Below are 18,308 nucleotides of genomic sequence, written 5' to 3'. Positions count from 1 at the left end.
GCCAAATAAAAATAAACTGATCTAAATTTGGTTTAAGTCTAAAACTATTATGCTAGTCTGTTAATGCAAAATGTCTTTATTATATGTTTTCCTACTTGAAATGAATATGTTGAGGTTACTATTTTACATGTTTGTGTGTTGACTCGGTTTTCGTGTATTGGATTCATTATGTGTGACAAAATGATTTCAACTCTAAAGTCCATTTAGCTCAAGATGGCATTACCCAGTTCAGTTACACAAATGAAAAAAAAAGTTTAATAAAAAAGATGAAAAGAAAAAAAACAGATAGCCTATAACTGAATCCAGTACAAAATGACCTCAAACTACAGCCTTTCAAATTTTACGTCCTTGCTGATTTTAATGAAATAAAGAATTTGGCCAAACTTTAGGAATTTAGCTCCTTCTCGCTAGGGGGAGGTAGTTGAAAGCCGGCAGCACACTGGGTACCTGGGTAATCGAGGAAACTCAAGCGATTCCTCCCCGTAGCTAACAGTAGCTAGCCGGCTAATCTCCTGGACAACGCAGTTGTGGTTCTTTTATTGGCCGTTTCACTGTCCATGTCTTTTTTCCTTTATAGTACAGCAATTTTGTAGTACGCCGTCAGTGACAAAAGTGAGGCAGACATCGACGGACAAGTTTAAATACGCTGGATGTTTGGCCACTGGTGCTTTCTTCCAGGATGCTAGCATATAAGCAAGCCAGCTAGCTAGCTAGCTAGCCAACCAGCTAAAGTAGCCAAGTAGCAGCACTGGCCGGATGCTTTGAACAGCAACGCAGCGGATTTTGGGGAGTTTCTAGTCGGCCTTACATGATGTCAAACAACCGGCAACAGCAAAGCCCTGGTGGGGCAAGTTCCGTGCCCAGCACGAGTAGCAGCAGCACAGGAGGCACTGGGAACACAAACGGTAGCGTCGGGAGCAACGTCGTCACAAGTAACCTTAATGGTAACAATTCTGGAAATGTTGTGCCCTCCCGGACCTTGGCAGCAGCCAGCGAGGGCGTCTTGTCGGTGCCAACGTTAGCCGCCGTACCCTCGTCCCGGGGCGGGTTTGCTTCTCTGAGCAGACCCTCTGGGTCTTCAGGCAGCAGAAAGAAGTCCCTCCATCAAGCACCTCTTTACAACGGCCTCTTGAATTCATACGAAGATAAAAGCAACGATTTTGTGTGGTGAGTTATCTCTGGAGTGGCCGTGAACATGTTCGTTTCTGAGTAGGTTGTAGTTGCAGGGCATTAAAAGTTTACTGTCACTGTTTCAAAATTTTGAAAGCTACATTTATGAAATACACATAACACGTCTTTTTTTCTACTTGTTTCCAGTCCCATTTGCTTCGAGATGATAGAAGAAGCACACATGACAAAGTGTGGGCACAGTTTTTGGTAAGTCTCCAGTTGTAGCTGAGACAGTCAGTGGTATAGTTGCTTCACAGCAAATTATTTGAAGTTTGAGAACATGGCACACCCATTGAGCTGTTTAAACACCCAGCAGAGCAAAAGGCAGAAAGAAAGTGGGCTCGTCAGAAATAACCATTTCTGGTATTTGTCATTTTCAACTTTTCCAAAAATAGGTAAAAAGGAATTATTATATGTCTACGTAGAGGGGGGAAGCAATTTTTCTTTCTTCCACCTGTCCCTATTTACTCAACCCCTAAACAAAACCAACCATAAAAAAACAAACCCGGGGTTTGGTGTATTTTTTCCCCATTTGCAAAAAACCCTTTTGCATTATGAAAATCCTTTTTTGCCCTTCCTTTATTTCAAAATTTCCTTTAAGGGTTTTTACTAAAAATTTAGCTAATGGAGACGGGGTTTGTCATGTAAGTGGAGGACTCCATTAAAATTTGGGAAATTTTAAAACAGACAAAAAATATGCAACAAAGGAAAAAACATTGGGGCTACAAAAACCCTATACAAAGGCCTAATTTTCTTAACAGTTCCAGTTATTTCCACATATTCGTGTTTCTCCTCCGCATTTTCAAGTGAAAAACCGCCAGAGTTGGAGGACAGAAACGGTGCCCCAAGTGACATTTGTTGAAAGTGGATCAGTTTTACCCAAATTTCTTGTTAATATTTTGATCAGGGGGGTTGATTTTGTTACCCTTGGGGGCTTTTCTGCTTCCTGATGATCGAAAAAAAATTTAAAATTTGTATGTCAGGTTGCCTTGTACGGGCAATAAGGGTCTTAGAAAAATCAAGTTTTATTTAGTTTGACGTTTTGGTTTGTACAAGGAAAAAAAGGGAAATTTAATTATTCTAAAAAAAAGGTTGAGAAAATTTACTTTTGTCATTGGGCTAGGTGAATCAAAATCAAATACAAAAAATTTTTTGACCAAAATACTTGAGTCAATATTTCAGCTTTTGAGGGTGATTTCCCCCCAAAAAATTCACAATGAGTTTTTAAAATATCACATATTCAAAAATGCTTTCCGTAGTCACCTCGGGCCCCTTTTTCTTTTTTTATACTTACGTATTTTTTCCATTTTCCCTTAACCCCCCCCACCCCCTATCCACCTAGTGCCCTGTCCAGAAAAGAACTGACCCTTTAAACAAAAAAAAAAAGGTCAGATGAAAAGAGAAAAAACGGATACCCGTGAGAAACACATCCACTGTAATGCTTTGTTTCCCCTCAAATTGTAAATGCTGACACCCCCACACTTATTTTCCCTATCCTTTTTAAAAGTTTTTTAAACAAGTATGGTGCCTCGGGCCCAAAAAGATGGGTCAAGGTGGGGGGTTTCCGGACTGTTTGAGTCCTGCCGGGAGAACTTGGACCGGCAAATGTAATCTGTGCTGGGCCCTTGTCCAGAAGAAGAAACGCTGGGGCGGAAATAAGAACTCAAGTGACGCTGCCTTCTTTTTTTCTCTCCTACCATTTTTTCATTTTGCCTCATTCGGCTTTTAAATTCACATGGGCTAAAAACCACTCCGGGGTAAAAGTATACTGGGACTATTTGAGACGTTACAAAAAACCTGTAATTTCAGTTAAAAAAGGGAAATAAAAGTCTTCAAAATAGGTGAGGGGGGAAAACCATGATGGGTTAAGGGATCAAATAAAGGGGCCACATGATTATGGCAGAATCCTAAATCGGCACAAGTGAACCTTTTCTGGGCGAAAAATCTTGAAAGCATTAAATAAAATCCTCAAAAAGGCTTTAAAGGTATTATTCGTCTTAAATTTTTTTTAAAATGCCTCTATGGCCCGTCCAGGTGCAACGTGTTTGGCATGCAGGGGATGTTCGTTTTTTTTGTGGGTTTCAGTTACACAGCGCTGTAGCAAAAACGTTTGCCAAAGCTGGTTTAGGAGTCCCAAATTAATGGGCTGGTCAATTTTAGGGTTTCGGGGCAGGAAGTAATTGATTTTAATTGGTAAATCCATCCATTCATTTTTTAAATGTATTTGATTATTTTATTCAGTTTTCGAATATACAGTTGGAAAATTTCTGACAAAGTGATTTAAAAGGCAATAAATGTACTTTAAATTTATAATTGTGGGGGTTTAGCCCACTAGTTTTTCATCATTTTTTTTTGGTTTAATCGCAAAGGGGCTTCAGGTGGGGAAATTAAATTCGTAAAAGCTTAAATTCTTTGGAACAGGCAAACCCTGTTATTGTAGGGCCCCAACGGAAGGTTTTTGAGGGGCGTTTTCAGCCCAATGCAACCTTCAGGGTTGTTTTGAGCGATCCCCTTTTTTCTTGCAAAAAATGAGAATATATTCAAAAATAAAAATGAAAAAGTCAAAGTCAAAAAGTGTCCACATTTTGCGTGGGAAAGGTCAAAAATTCATACAACTAAGGGTTTCCCCATTGGTTTTTTTGGGGTGACGCGGGGGGTAACAGGCTTTTATACTTTTTAGGTGGTTTTAAAATTGCTCAAAACAAAACCAAGTGGGTCTGTTTCCCCTCATTTGCTTGTATCGATTTTTATGGAAAAACCCTGTTTTGTAAAAGATTTTAGCTTCCAGTTTTTACCTGCATTTCTTTGGTCAAAAGGGTTAAAAAATTTCAGTGATTTTGGTTAGAATGTGATTTGACATAGGGGGGTTTTTAAATGTGTTCAAAATCACAACCTTTTTGGATGAAGTAACCCCGTGAATTGGTGATTTGGGAAAAAGCAGGAATGACTATCTGGGAATTAAACTTTCCCATTGTATCTATAAAATTCTGCAAGGAGTCTTAGGGTGTGTTTAAAGGCAAAAGAGTTTTGAGGGAATAAAGGTATTTTTTCAGTGTGCTTTGCATGATCCTTTTTGGGAGGGGGTTGGGGATACACTTACTTATAAAGCGAAAACCTGTGGCATATTCTTAATAACTGGAAAATCCCCTTTTTTTTTGTCTTTCATCCATGGATAGAAAACGTTATGGAAAGAAAGTAAAAAAGGCCCATCCTTTGATTTTGTGTCCTCGATAATAGGTTTTGAAGAAAGTCCCCTGTGTCTGCTTTTAAATTCATAACCCCTCCGGGGTTTTAAGGCCCTGGGGAACCCGAAACAATCTTTTGCTTTCTCTTTTTCCAACAATCTTTCTTTACAAAAACCTTTAGACTTCTTTCAAATTTCACTACCCTTTTCCCATTTTTGTTGCTCATAAGCTTTAGTCAGACTACCTGTTCTCCTGTCCCTTTTTTAAAAACCCTTTTCCCCTTCCCTTTGGATTTGTTTCTTAAGTCATTTCAGAGAGCGGTCAAAAAACAGCGGTGTTGTTTACCATTTTTTTGCGATGTCAAACAGGTATAAAATTGCCCTGGCCCCTGTTTGATTTGACAACTTCACATTGTACGGGAAAATGCCGGAAGGGGGCCCCAAAATGAGCCCCGTTAGGTAAAAAAGGGGCTGTTAGTTGTTTTGACAGATTCCACAGCAGGATGTCTATGGAGGGCAGTTTCTTAGGGAAAAAAAATGCCCCCATGTGCTTGAGGTTTCCCTAAACGTCTTGCTTTACCCCTATTTTTCTTTTGAAATCCGGGCGGGGGAAGGATTTTGCAATAAAAAAAAAACAAAATTTAAAAACCGTTTTCCTTTGGAAAACACACGCCAGACCCAAACACCTCACTTTCATGAAGGAAAGGCAGGCAAGGAAAGGCCCGTTTTATTTGTATAGCACTTTCGAAACAAGGCTTCAAAGGCTTTCCCAAAAATCAGTTAAACGTAAAAACAAAAAAAACTTAAAAATCACAGCTTAAAAAAGGGTAAACCTGAATGACATTTTAAAAAAAAGAGAAACATAAAACACAAGAAAAATTTTCTGAACATAAAAAAATTAAAGAAAGATTTCATTTAAAAAAAGGGAGCATCAAAAAGAAAGGTCTTCAGCCTTATTAAAAAACTGAAGACGCGTCTACATTTCGGGGTTTCCCGATTGAGAGCATAGAAACTGAAACTGCTTCACCCTTTTTAGTTGACTTGGGGGAAAAAACAATGTCCCAATGACCTAGAGCTTGGGGGGTTAATTTTTATACAGATCACAATATATTTGACCTAACCGTTAAATGATTTAAAACTAGCAAGGTACTTTGAAATCAATTTTTTGAGACACAGGGGCCAGGTAAAGACTTTAGAAAATGGGGTGATGTATCCTCCTTGGTCTTAGGAGGAACACGGTTCTAATCACTCAGCTGTCGATTTATTTTTAGGGAACCTGTAAAAAACCCCCCCCAGTATCAAACTACAAAATAAAGCATGAAAAGTTTTTCCAAAACCGTTGACACATAAGTCCTTTAAAAACCCCTTATATTCTTAAAGGGGTTGTAGGCGCTTTGTAATTTTTTTTGGCTTTTAAAATTCAGGGCGGTCCATGACACACCAGATTTCTGGCTTTGGGCTGTTGTTTTTAAAATTGTTTTTTGAAGCTGAGCGCAACTTTTAACGTTCCCTCTTCTCCAAAAACAACCACCTCGTTTTTCCCTTTTTTATTTCAGAATTTGGGGCACATCCCGCCGTTAATTGTTCGTGCACTTTGTTTTTGATTTGGCTATAGTCCCCCCGGCATAAGGTTTTTTAATTTGGGCGTCCGCAAACTTGGGGAACTTTTGTTTTTCTCCTATTGAGCCCATGAATGTGATTTAAACAAAAAGGCCCCGATGGGCCTTCGAACCCGCACGTCATTTTTTACGCTCAGGCATTCCAAAAACAAAGTAATCCCATTCTTTTTAGGGTTCAAACCATTTATCTGAGCCAAAAGGGCCACGCGTTTTTTAAATTTGAGTATGTATGGTCCCGGTCAAAAACACACTGAGATCAATAAAACTAAATTAAAATTTTTCCATTTCTGTGTTAAGGTGGATTTTTTAAGACTTGACAAGCCTTTCAGTGCTGGGTTTGGGGCGGAAAACCCGACTGAAAGGTATCAAAATGTTTCTTAGTGACAAAAATGGTTGATTTTGAAAGACTACTTTTTCAAAATTTTTTCTTAAAAACGGAAGGTTTGATATTGGCCCATAGCCTTTGGGTCTAGGTTTTCTTTTTTTAAGAAAGGGGGTTATTACTCAGTTTTCAGGGCCTTGGGAAAATACCTAAGAAAAGATTGTTCCATCTGGAAAATCAATCAAAAAATTTTTAAACATTTTTGAAAGTTCCCGTTGGTAGAACATCAAGGCAACAGGTCGCGGTTTTCAGCGTTGAACTAAGTCTCCAGGTTTGTATGGGTTGACGTGTGAAATTTCTGGTCATATTGGAACTATTTTGCTTGAAACGTGACAACACATACCTGGGACTTGATATGTGAGGCATGACTGTTAGTCGGAATCTTTTGAATTTTGTCTTTGAAGGAAGGAGGCAAAGATTGCGGGCCTTGGTAGATAAAAGTTCAGATGCTACTGGTACTGGAGGGTTTGTGAAACTATCAACAGTAGCTAAACAAAGCACGGAATTATTATGTTTCTAGAGATAATATCAGAGAACAAGATCCTTTCTTGGATCTCAGTCAAATTTATAAATGCGGGAAGTCTCTCTTTATAGGAGTTATTAAGGACCAGGAGATTGTTTTCGCCAACTGCGTTCAGCTTCATACACTCTCTTTTTCTGTTCTCACCAGTAGGACATTTCTCATGGAGATTCTTTTCTTACCAGATTACACTTTGACCTTAGTGGGGCAATGGCATCAATAACATTTGTAATTTTTACAGTTGAAATTATCTAAAAGCTCACTGACTGATAAGGCCCAGAGCGGGCTGGTGTGGAGGAGAAAAGCTGAAAATGTGTCACTGGTGTTTTACGTGATATACGTTTCTGATTATCTTGTTGGACACTTTGGGCACAGAGTAGTGCCGTTAAAGAAAACACAGGAATGATCTGAAGAGAGAACGTCAGTCTCACCACCACCTTGGAATGTTAGACCCTTTGGAGAAAATAAAGATTCCAGGAAGTGTGCCCCTATGTGGGTGGGTCCGTCACATGCTGAGTCAGTCCCATAGTTTCAAAACACAAAAGCTCTTCTGTGCCCCCTGTCCTGGGGGCTGTCAACTGAATGTAAAAACACCCGCAATGATTTCACAATCAAAGTATAATGAAGATAATAGACAGCAGTTCCAGTGAGCATCAATGAAGGTTGGCACAATATTAGGTGGCCGGTAGATATTTAGAAACATCGCCTTGAGGGAAGTCTTAAATGAAGAGCAACAGATTCAAAAGAACAAATTTCCACCTAACATAGTGGTACAGTGGAATGAGTCATAAACAAAATGGCGACTCCACCTCCTTTCTTATTTCACTCTATTCTCACTCATAAAACTGCAGTTATGGGGAGCGGACTCGATTGAGAACAGAAGTGCTGTATAGGGTCTAACCAGGTTTCAGTTAAAAAAACATAAAAATCTAGGGGGGGGGGGAAATGTGCTTAGTAATAAAAAATCATTGATTTAAAATGATTTTCCTCCAAAGACTGACAGTTTAGTAAGGCTAGTGTTGTGTCGTTTTAATTTTTTTGGGGACACAGGCTGTAGCTGACGAGGAATGGATGCTAAATTGCTAAGTTTGCAGTTAAGTGCTTATTCACCATTCTTTCCTATTACTATCACAACAGAAATTGAGGCTAGGCTAAACTCACTCAACCAACATTTGAATGTTTTTATATTTATTAATTTAAGAGTGAAATCACCATCACCAAACCCACCAGACTCCATTTCGATAATCAGTACTTTTATCATCCTTAAAACACAAATATACATGTAATTTCTTCCGCTAAAATCTATATCTTAAATAAAGATACCCATCAGGGAATGTTAATATGGTTGCCAGTCTAAATGTTTTAACTTTTATGAGCAAAACTCTCTCTCCGCACACCGAGCTCCTCCGGATCTTCTAAGAACGGTGACGCCGTTATCAACGGTATTGATTGGTCCGTAGGCGGTGCTTTTACACCGGTTGATCTCTAATCTCCAACATAACCTGTTCCCGACCAGTTTGGTGTTCAACATAAGTTACCATGGCGATTTTACCCAGTAACATTTGATCCACCGTTGTGAAATGTAAAACCCTGGGTTGAACCTAAAGTTACCTCGTTAACACCAAATCTTGCTTTGTAGTACAAGCCTCAGGGAACTTTCAAAACCGCTTACATGTATTTGTTTGTTTTTAGTCACTGGGTTAAACAACTTGTCAATCAATGTGTGAGCGCTACCTGGTTCGTATCCTGTGTCTTGAATTTGGTTGTTGGGGTTTCAACAATAATTGTGTCTTTTGAGCAAACCTCTATGGGAATATCCGCAGTGGATGTTGTACTTTACCTTCTTTGGTGTGTTTATTAGTTCAGACTGCATAAAGAAATGGCCAAATAAGAGCAGTAGTCCAAATAGTTTGTTTCCTGCTCTTTTTCCCATTTTGTTATTCCAGACAATTTGTAGCCCATTTTGCAAAAGGTTATCCCACCCATCCCCCCTCGTCTTTTTTTCCGTAGGGAATTGAATAACAATTGTATTAATAATTTGCAGCTTTCGATCTTTCCTTCTGCACGCTGCCTTTAGTTTAAATGCATATGTACGGGGAAGTGCCATAGGTGGAACGAGTTATAGAATGTATTATTTCTCTAGAAGTGCTGTAACTAAAGAAATTGTACTCAAATAAAAGTAAAATCACTTGTATAAAAATGTTTCCCAAATGAAAAGAAAAATTGGTCAAAAAAACCTTTGAGTGAAGGTTCGCTTAGGTTTAATGTTTTTTTTTTCCCCTTTTTTTTGTGGGGTTATGTTTATGCCTCTCCCCTGGAAACCCAGCAGCTCGGACGATTAGGAGTTCCAAAAAAGAAGCCAGAAGAAACAAGAGAGAGGTACTATAATTACTGCGGTTCATGAAAATATTTGAAATTTTTGTTACATAAAAGCATATTTATTTTGTTTCGGTTTGTAAAGCAACGGGACATCCAAAAGAGCTCGTTTTTAAAGAGGACATTAAGGTGTGGGGTAAAGCCAGAAAGTATCACCCTTCTGCATGTGTAACCAAACTCATTCACAATATGTTCTAAAAGGAAAGGTTGAGGAGCTGTACACATGATTATGAAATCATTAAATTGTCAATTGGCTACAACTGGACCCACACATCACAGCTTGAGGGGCAAAACATGTTATTTCTGTGTACTTTTCCAGGAAATGAGCGGGCTGTACTGTCCAATGATGGAGTTAGAGTGTACAGTGCCTAACGTTGAGGCTCCCTCACCAGCACCCAGGTACGGCTGACCTCTTTGTTCTAACAGTTTCTATCTGTACAGCAAATGAGTCCATCGTGCATTGAGATTCTTTGTTTACTCAAATAGAATCTGTCAGCACATATTTTTCTCACTGCTGAAAATGTTTTGCCTGTTGCTCTATAAGAACTACTATACCTTTTTATGAAGGAGCTACATAGCTAATTACCAAACACATGCATAAGTCAAGATGTTATGGGCTCCTGTATAACCAATGTGTTTCATATGTCTGTATATTTGTGTTTGTTTGTCGACCAGCTGCAGTAGTATTATTGACCCACCAGACTACAGCCACCCTCCAGGATTCGGTGGAACTACCCAGGTAAGTCAGAGAAATCCTAACCCTCTTTAAGAGTCAAATCTGTTATTTTAATTATTTTGTTGGCTTTGAAATAATCTGTTCATCTACTAGTTTTTTGCACATCTCTTATTTGCAAGTTTTTATAATATGATGTAGGCCAATGGTTTTGCCTCCAAAGAAATATGGCATAAATTTCCATAGCTATTTATTTAACACTTTGGGGATTGTTTTGCCAGGCCAAAAGACAGACCTGGTACAACAGCACCCTGGCATCAAGGAGGAAGAGGCTTACGGCTCACTTTGAAGATCTGGAGCAGTGCTACTTCTCCAACAAAATGTCCCGCATCACAGGTACCAATCCCGCAGTGAATGGGTGCAATAGTACAACAACAACAGCAGCAGTTTGTCTAGAAACATCTGTAGGCAGATAAGTATGTTGTCCTAATTCTGTACAAACGGGACATTTGCGTGAAGTTAGGATACAGGTAGTAGCTTCAGTTCTTAGACGTGGATGTTCACTTCAGAGGAAGGATGGCTGATTGGCAGTGTCTGCCTCACCCCAGTGTTATTTCTGAAGTTACTTTTTGTTAAAATTTAAGACCACATTTTCCACAAACTTGAGTGTTTCTGATGATCTCAGCATTGGAAGCATGACACATGCTGCAACACGCTAAGCAGAAACCCAACATGGTGGCACACCATACAAAAGGCATTGTTTTTGGTTAATATATTTATTGAATATTAATAATGTGTTGCTGTTAAAAAATGTGTCATGAAACCCTTTCAGGATTCAGTATTGTTATACTGTCCCTCTTTTTACCATAACATACAGTATTTAGTTTATGTCCCCATTGCTCCTTCTAAATACTATTTTATTATGTTGTGTCCAGATGAAGGCAGGAACCTGAACCAGCTGGATGATTTTATGGAGTGTCTGTCTAAGTTTACCCGCTACAACTCTGTGCGGCCGCTCGCCACTCTCTCCTACGCCAGTGACCTCTATAATGGCTCCAGTATTGTCTCCAGGTACAAAAAGGAACAAAAGGAACTTGTATATTAGTCCTATACACTCTGTGGCATTGCTCTATGAAGGCTCGGTGTGGGATTTTATTAAAGGCTTTTTGGATGCTTTTATAAAGACCTTAGTGGTCCCCTAATACAATATCTGAAGTCTCTTTCCCAAAATTCAGCTTTGGTGCAGAATTACAGTCATTAGAGCCAGTCCAACAATGAGCTTTCCTTAGGACGTGCCATTTTTGTATCTGCAGCTATTGAAGGGGGGGGGGGGGGTCTTCACCATCTGCCACTTTGCTCATTTGAAAGCCATGATGTCTCTCTCTCATGGGTGGGCCATATTCTCTGGGCAGTCAAAGCAGAGAAAGGGGAGGTAACCTTGCTCCTTATGACCTCATAAGGAGCAAGATTTCGGATCAGCCCATCTGAACTTTAATTTTCTCAAAGGCAGAGCAGGATACCCAGTGCTCCGTTTACGCCTATCGCCATTTCTAGCCACGGGGGGAACTCATATTAATGTTAGAAAACCCCCTAAAAGTGACATTTTCATGCCATGGGACCTTTAACATTTTGTATAGAATTTGTTGGATTTATAATGTGTTTCATTATCTATTGTAACATGTTTTCTAACAGTATAATCTTTATCAGCCCACTCACTATCAGTGACTGTATTCTCTCCTGTTTTTCAGTATTGAGTTCGACCGTGACTGTGACTACTTTGCCATCGCCGGTGTGACCAAAAAGATCAAGGTGTTTGAGTATGGCACAGTGATCCAGGATGCAGTGGACATCCACTACCCTGTCAATGAAATGACTTGCAATTCCAAAATCAGGTAGGGAGAATCCATGCGTAGGCATCTTTTTAGATCCTACAATGCCATGTTTATAGTGGTTGGGACCACCTTTAACCCCCCCAAAAAACAAAAAGATGATTGCGAGGGCAACATCTGCTGAGCACTACAAACTGGTTTCATTAAATGGGAGAAACCCATAGAACTTAGAAGGAAAAACAATGTCTCCATATTTTTGTTTTGCCAGAGCGTGAGTCGTAGTGTTGTGCAGACCTGTACAGATCAAACTCATGCTCCGGATTTATAAAAACATACATAATCAAAATCATTCTAGAAACCAACGTCTGAGTCAAAACAAATAGTGAATGAAAAATATATTAAGAACGTGACAAATTGTGAGCTTGAATCTTAAAGTGAAAGTGATCACAAACTTGTTTGTTTTAGCTGTATCAGCTGGAGTAGCTATCACAAAAACCTTCTGGCCAGCAGTGACTATGAGGGTACTGTCATTCTGTGGGATGGATTCACCGGCCAGAGGTCCAAAGTCTACCAGGTATGCTACTTAAGTGTTTTTTTTTTTCCCCCTCTCCCCCAGCTTGAGAGCGCTTTGGAGGCTCTCCATTTCTTTCAGCTGAAACACTTTGTTGCATCTGGTTGCTATGATACGGAGTATCTGCTGAAGTAAAAGTCGGCACAACATAGAGTACTTCTCTGGACAAAGGGAAGGCTGAAATATGCAGGGAGAGAGGACAGTCCAGCAGTATACATTTCTCCTCCTTTGTTGTTCAGCACATATACATTTGGCGTGCGACGGTTGGTCTATGTGGTATTTGACCCGCCCCTTCTCCACTGTAATTGGATGGCTGGGTAAAAAGTGACGGTAGAGGGTGCAGCGCTTTAACCCAAAGTTTAAGATTTTTTAACTTTCTACCAGAAAAAGAAGCCTAACATGCAGCTCTCTGCGCAGAATAGGCGCAACACCTCGTCACGCTGCTGCCGTTTGTAGCATAGTGTAAATACGTGGATTCCATTCTTTGTTTGAATATCGACACAGGTAAATTACACATTTGGCTTGATAGATTGCTTAGCTAAAGCAAACACTATGTAACTTTTTCCCACTTCGGTGCCCCTACCGGTTGGAAGCTGAATTGTTTAATTGAACATACAGATCCGCTACCCCATCTGGCAAACTTGCACAAACTTTATTTTAAGGTACACAAAGTGACATTATGTTGCTTTAAAACTATGCAATTTATCAATAATGTTTGTTACGACACATGTTCAAGGTTTCCTCTGCTTTCTTTTCAGGAACATGAAAAAAGGTGTTGGAGTGTTGACTTTAACCTGATGGACCCCAAGCTGTTAGCCTCCGGTTCTGATGACGCTAAAGGTAACCGAAGAGTGCTCTGTCTGAAAGCTTTCAGACATAAGTCATCTTCTATCTCTCCAGTTAATGGAGAAAAGTTCACGTCTGTTTTTTGTGTTTCAGTGAAGTTATGGTCAACCAATCTTGACAACTCAGTAGCCAGCATTGAGGCCAAGGCCAATGTCTGCTGTGTGAAATTCAGTCCAACCTCAAGGTATCATCTGGCCTTTGGCTGTGCAGGTGAGATCAGGATTGGCTGTGAGTGACGGATGTCTCTTGTGTTTGTCCTGGGAATTTCCTGTTGTTGGTTGTAAAATTATTGATGCATGTATTTATTTAAAAAAATTACTTTGCAACTGTCTAGAGCACATATTACTAACATGTTTTGTATAAATACAGTTTGAAGTCAAATAGCATACATAGTGTATAAGCAGGTTGACAGTACAGGGTCTGACTTCCAATCACTTCATAGGAGGAGGATTGCTATGGAGGAAGAGAATTTGTCCCTCTTCAAAATCACAGTCAAAGAAATGTGTTATTGTTAAACTCTTGACAGTCTGCACACACTTCATGCCACTGCAGTTCGTACTTGTAGACCACAACATTTCACAGAATCTGGTGGTCCAGACAAACTTCAGAAAACTTCATTTGTTACTCTCCCAGAGGAGAAATAAGAATTTGAAATGTTCTTTTGTACACAGAAACAATCTTTCAAGCACTAAGGACAGACAGAGCTGCAGACAAACTCATGTGTTATCCATGGGTGAATTGCCCTGGCTTATGTAGCCCTTTCCCTGTGTCTCTAAAGTCCAAGTCCACTGAGCCTGAAAAAGGAAACCCCTCCTTGACTGCAAAGTTGTTTGTTTACTGGAGTACAGCTAAGACACTGGAATAAAAGCCAGCAGGCATAGTGTACCGGAAAAAAACAGAACTGATGGAGAACACATAGCTTGTAAGAAACACATATTTTATCAAATGTCAACAAAGGTATTGCACCATCATTTCACAATGGCTGCCTGTTTTGGTGGTTACTGGATATGACTGACACAGTTAGCTGCAGCCCCTCACCCCTCTTCTCTCATCCCCCCCATTTGAACGCCTGCCTTTTTGTTTTTGTTCGCAGATCACTGTGTCCACTATTATGATCTACGCAACACTAAGCAGCCAATCATGGTATTCAAAGGCCACAGGAAGGCTGTGTCTTACGCAAAGTTTGTCAACGGAGAGGAAATTGTTTCTGCGTAAGTCGGTTCAGCCATATCAGAGTTTCAGGAACAACATCTTTATATTTCTTCTGAAAAGACAGTTACACCATCTATTATAAACTAAATGGCTTTTAATGTATTCTCTGTACTAACTGCTTTACATAGTTAACAAAATTAGATGCTGGCTTGTAGCTCATTTTATAATTTTCTCTATTCATTTCACAAAGATTTACAGGCTGACAGTAGGTAATATTGTACCACAGATTAGTAAAATGCAGTTTTAACCAGTCATGTCGCAAATGCCCCACACTTCTGGACTCATTATTGTATTTACATCCTTTATTTGACAGTTCGACAGACAGTCAGCTGAAGCTGTGGAATGTAAACAAGCCTCACTGTCTGCGCTCCTTTAAGGGTCACATCAACGAGAAGAACTTTGTAGGCCTGGCCTCCAATGGAGACTATGTTGCCTGTGGTAAGCATTTAGTTAATTACAAAAAGCCTATTCTGACCATGTTGCAAATGAATCTGTCATTCAACATTTCATGGTTTCGTGCAGGGGCACCACTGCAAGAAAACAAAAATTTAAAAATGTTTTATTAAATTCAAAATCAAAAGTGTGTGTGTGTGTGTGTGTGTGTGTGTGTGTGTGTGTAGGCAGTGAAAACAACTCCCTGTACCTATACTACAAAGGACTTTCCAAGACGCTGTTGACATTTAAGTTTGACACCGTTAAGAGTGTGCTGGACAAAGACAAGAAGGAGGACGACACCAATGAGTTTGTCAGCGCCGTCTGCTGGAGAGCCATGCCGGATGGAGTGAGTTCACCTTATTATTACACTGTTAATTTTACAAATGCTGTACTAGAAAAATCACACCATGATGATTAAGTGCTATGCTGTGTTTTAGTGATACTTTTTTTCCCCCCCAGGAGTCAAATGTACTGATCGCTGCAAACAGCCAAGGAACGATCAAGGTTTGTGTTTTGAAAGTTCTACATAAAACCTGCTTATACCTATAGGACTACTGCAGCAGGTGAGCTTTATCAATCAGTAAACAGAAAACTAGCAACTGTTTTTTAAAAAATAAAAAAAGACATTTTGCTTGAAAAATCAGTGACCAACCAATCTTTTCAGATCTAATACACTAGGAACCTTCTTTTTTGCACTTCTGTCTTCATATTTGAAAAGGCGTGTCAGAAATCCAAATGTAATGCCTTTGACATTTGTTAGTACTTATAGACACTAGTCACTATGTAAACTATGAGTACACACAAAGCTAGTGATGGCCAAATGAAGCTTTGTAAACCATTTTCCTTATTTTCTGAGCCCACTAGATGGCGCTCTTCGAGAAAGCTCAAGAAATGGCTATGGTTGCAGCCGAATTCCCAGTGACAGGCTGCATATGAATGACTAAAGACCACCAGGGATGAGTGTGAAAGGATGTATTTAGACTTTGTAATGTATTTTAGTTTGACTGTGCTTTTGGGGTTACATGTCCCGTCTACGAAGTCACGGAACAGAGCAAAGTTAATTTTCCAGTCTGTATTATTGGACCTCATGTGGCACTTTTATTGTTGCCCATTAAAGCAATGACTACGGTCATATTACTGTTTTAACTCATTGTCTCCAGTGACAGCATGCTACAGATGACAAAACGGGTCTTTTTTTTTTTTCTTTTTTCCTACACAGGTCCTTGAGCTTGTCTGAAGGGCTACTATGTCTTCAGTGTGTGTGATAGAACTACCATCAGCATTTTTGTTTGGTGGAGGATCAGTCGGATTCAGGGAGAGCCCAGGTTGCCTGCTGAACTAGGATACCCAACAGCACCGGGAGAGCTGAAATAAACTGAACCCGTCGTATTTTAATGAGCTACAGAAGAAAGACTTTGGACCAGTATAGCAGACGAAGATGTGCTGTCATTTTACAGCAAAACAAAAACCAGGATCTAGCTTGGGTCACAAATGGAACAAGAGACTTCAGAAAGCATTTGGTTTCTTTTCAGTAAAGTTATATCTGCTACAATAGAATGCCTCTTTATGGTTTTAGGTCAGATCAAAACTTGTACCTTTTTTAATGAAGCTGTCACTCTCAAGGGTACATCCAGCCAAACGCTAAAAGTGTGATGCATTTTCCTTTTTTAAAGGCCAAAGCACAAGACGAAATGACCTGCAAAAATTATGTCTTTACATGGAGCTTTTACCCCCCCCCCCCCCCCCCATTGTTTGTCAACCACCTTATTTTCCCTCTTTATGTGTAGTTTTTGTTTTTTTCCAATTGGGAGAAGCATGTTTTTAATAAATATGACTTGAGTTTCATTCTGTCAAGCGTATCGTCAGTTTCTTTTCTGGCTGAGGAGTGTAGAATGTGGAGTAGTGTACAAAAGGACGACCAATGGATTATGGAAATGTTAAATAACTCCTGATGTTTCTGTTACTGTCAAAACAAAATGACAGGACATGTTATGTCTGTGATTACAGCGATTCTCATGTAATTTAAGGCATTGATCTGCAATGTTACATCAAACTGGATTTTTTTTTTTTTTTTTTTTTCTTTCACAATATGTAAGCAGTTTGTTGCTTGTTCAGAAATGAGAATATCCAGAATCAGTTGTAGGTCTTTATACATACTGTCAGTCAAAACGTCTGCCTTCTGTGGATAGCTGATCCATGTGGACAACATTGGCATCAAGAGGATTTGGTAAACACCAAGATATACCTATTTTATGATAACTTGAGTGGGAGGTGTTTTGTATTTGTATAACTGAATAAATTATTTGGAAACAAATGTTGGTCATATTTTATTAGATTTTTTTTGCCATTTAAAGCATTATCTTGATTGAACTTGTACGACTTATTTTAGTTTATATCCATGACTTTCCACTTCTGGGATTGTTGTAGCGGTTTTGCCTTTACCACCTAGTTAGGCTATTTTACCTACATTACTCAGGATTATTTATTGAATAATCTCATTAATAATCTCAGTTTGTGAAAGCACTAATAGTTAATATTGAGGTATTTAGTTAAAATATTGATTGTCTACATATCACCCATAGCTCTATGGTGACTGTAGGATTTTTGCATGAAAAGCGATGGGATTAGGGACAGGTGTAATGTTGACAGTGTGTCTGTAATAATACAGTCTGTGTAATTCCATGCCAAAGGAGCATTTGGTTGTGTTGCTTGACTTGCATCAACTTTGTTGAGTAGCATACATGTACACCGAAATATTGAGTCATCTTTCTAAAGCTGGCTACAATGCTGCCAGGACGGTGCACGTTATGGTGCACGGTGGTGAGTGGACTAAATCTAAAAAAGAGAGGCTAAATGTTACTTGGCCTGTTGGGAGCTGCCATGTCCACCAGGATCTGATGAGGCCCTTGTCACATCTCATCAGTTGGGCTGCTGATTAGTAGCAATTTAGTTTCCATTAGTGGAAATTACATTTTGCCATGTCAAACTGTTAATTTAAGCTATCTGTCAAACAATATTGACATGTTGGTAGCTCACTTCTGTAAATCAGGTGTGTGCAACCGGAACAATTCCACAAGAGAGCAGCACTGGTTTGAAACTGTTCAGACACTACACGGGGAAATGTGTGAGACAAACTCAGTCTGGTGGATTTAATGAAACAGCAACATATCTCAGCAGTTGATGGGGAATACTATATATAAAAAGAACTTTTTTGACGTTTCTCATTATATTCTTTAGTGGTGTAAAAATACAGGTGATAACAGCATTTCTACAAGCAATGAAAAAAGGACTTTAAAATGTGTACTGTGTATCTGCTTCATATTGTGTATACAGTATGTGTATAAGTTTTTTTTCAATTAATTACTACAGATTTGCACTGTGATACTCTCTGCAGCTACTCTTTGCACATTTTACAGCCGTGATTGTATTTTACAGTGGTCATTGTATTTTACAGCTACTTATGCGGAGGCCAGGGTAAAGCTACATCAAGC

The 18,308-nt window shown here is 39.3% G+C and overlaps 1 protein-coding gene across 1 annotated transcript; it reads left to right on the top strand.

Moving 5' to 3' along the window:
- The first annotated feature begins 428 nt into the window (after positions 1–428).
- LOC116699335 (E3 ubiquitin-protein ligase COP1) lies at positions 429–17,133 on the top strand. The gene is made up of 16 exons (XM_032531866.1): positions 429–1,167; positions 1,318–1,377; positions 1,978–2,018; positions 9,464–9,650; positions 9,933–9,990; positions 10,206–10,320; positions 10,860–10,995; positions 11,673–11,816; positions 12,219–12,327; positions 13,083–13,164; positions 13,264–13,380; positions 14,264–14,381; positions 14,696–14,820; positions 15,003–15,163; positions 15,277–15,321; positions 16,037–17,133. Exons 1-16 carry the CDS (start codon positions 809–811, stop codon positions 16,052–16,054), a joined length of 1,875 nt encoding a protein of 624 aa, XP_032387757.1. The 5' UTR covers positions 429–808; the 3' UTR covers positions 16,055–17,133.
- Positions 17,134–18,308: the final 1,175 nt, after the last annotated feature.

Source organism: Etheostoma spectabile, chromosome 12, assembly GCF_008692095.1.
Source record: "Etheostoma spectabile isolate EspeVRDwgs_2016 chromosome 12, UIUC_Espe_1.0, whole genome shotgun sequence".
Classification (NCBI taxonomy): Eukaryota; Metazoa; Chordata; class Actinopteri; order Perciformes; family Percidae; genus Etheostoma; species Etheostoma spectabile.
This window is presented reverse-complemented; position numbering and strand designations above follow the sequence as displayed.

Coding starts and splice junctions, on each gene's coding strand:
- LOC116699335 (XM_032531866.1), top strand. CDS start 809: ATGATGTCAAACAACCGGCAACAGCAAAGCCCTGGTGGGGCAAGTTCC. Junction 10,996..11,672: donor GGCTCCAGTATTGTCTCCAG/GTACAAAAAGGA, acceptor CCTGTTTTTCAG/TATTGAGTTCGACCGTGACT. Junction 13,381..14,263: donor TCTGGCCTTTGGCTGTGCAG/GTGAGATCAGGA, acceptor TTTTGTTCGCAG/ATCACTGTGTCCACTATTAT.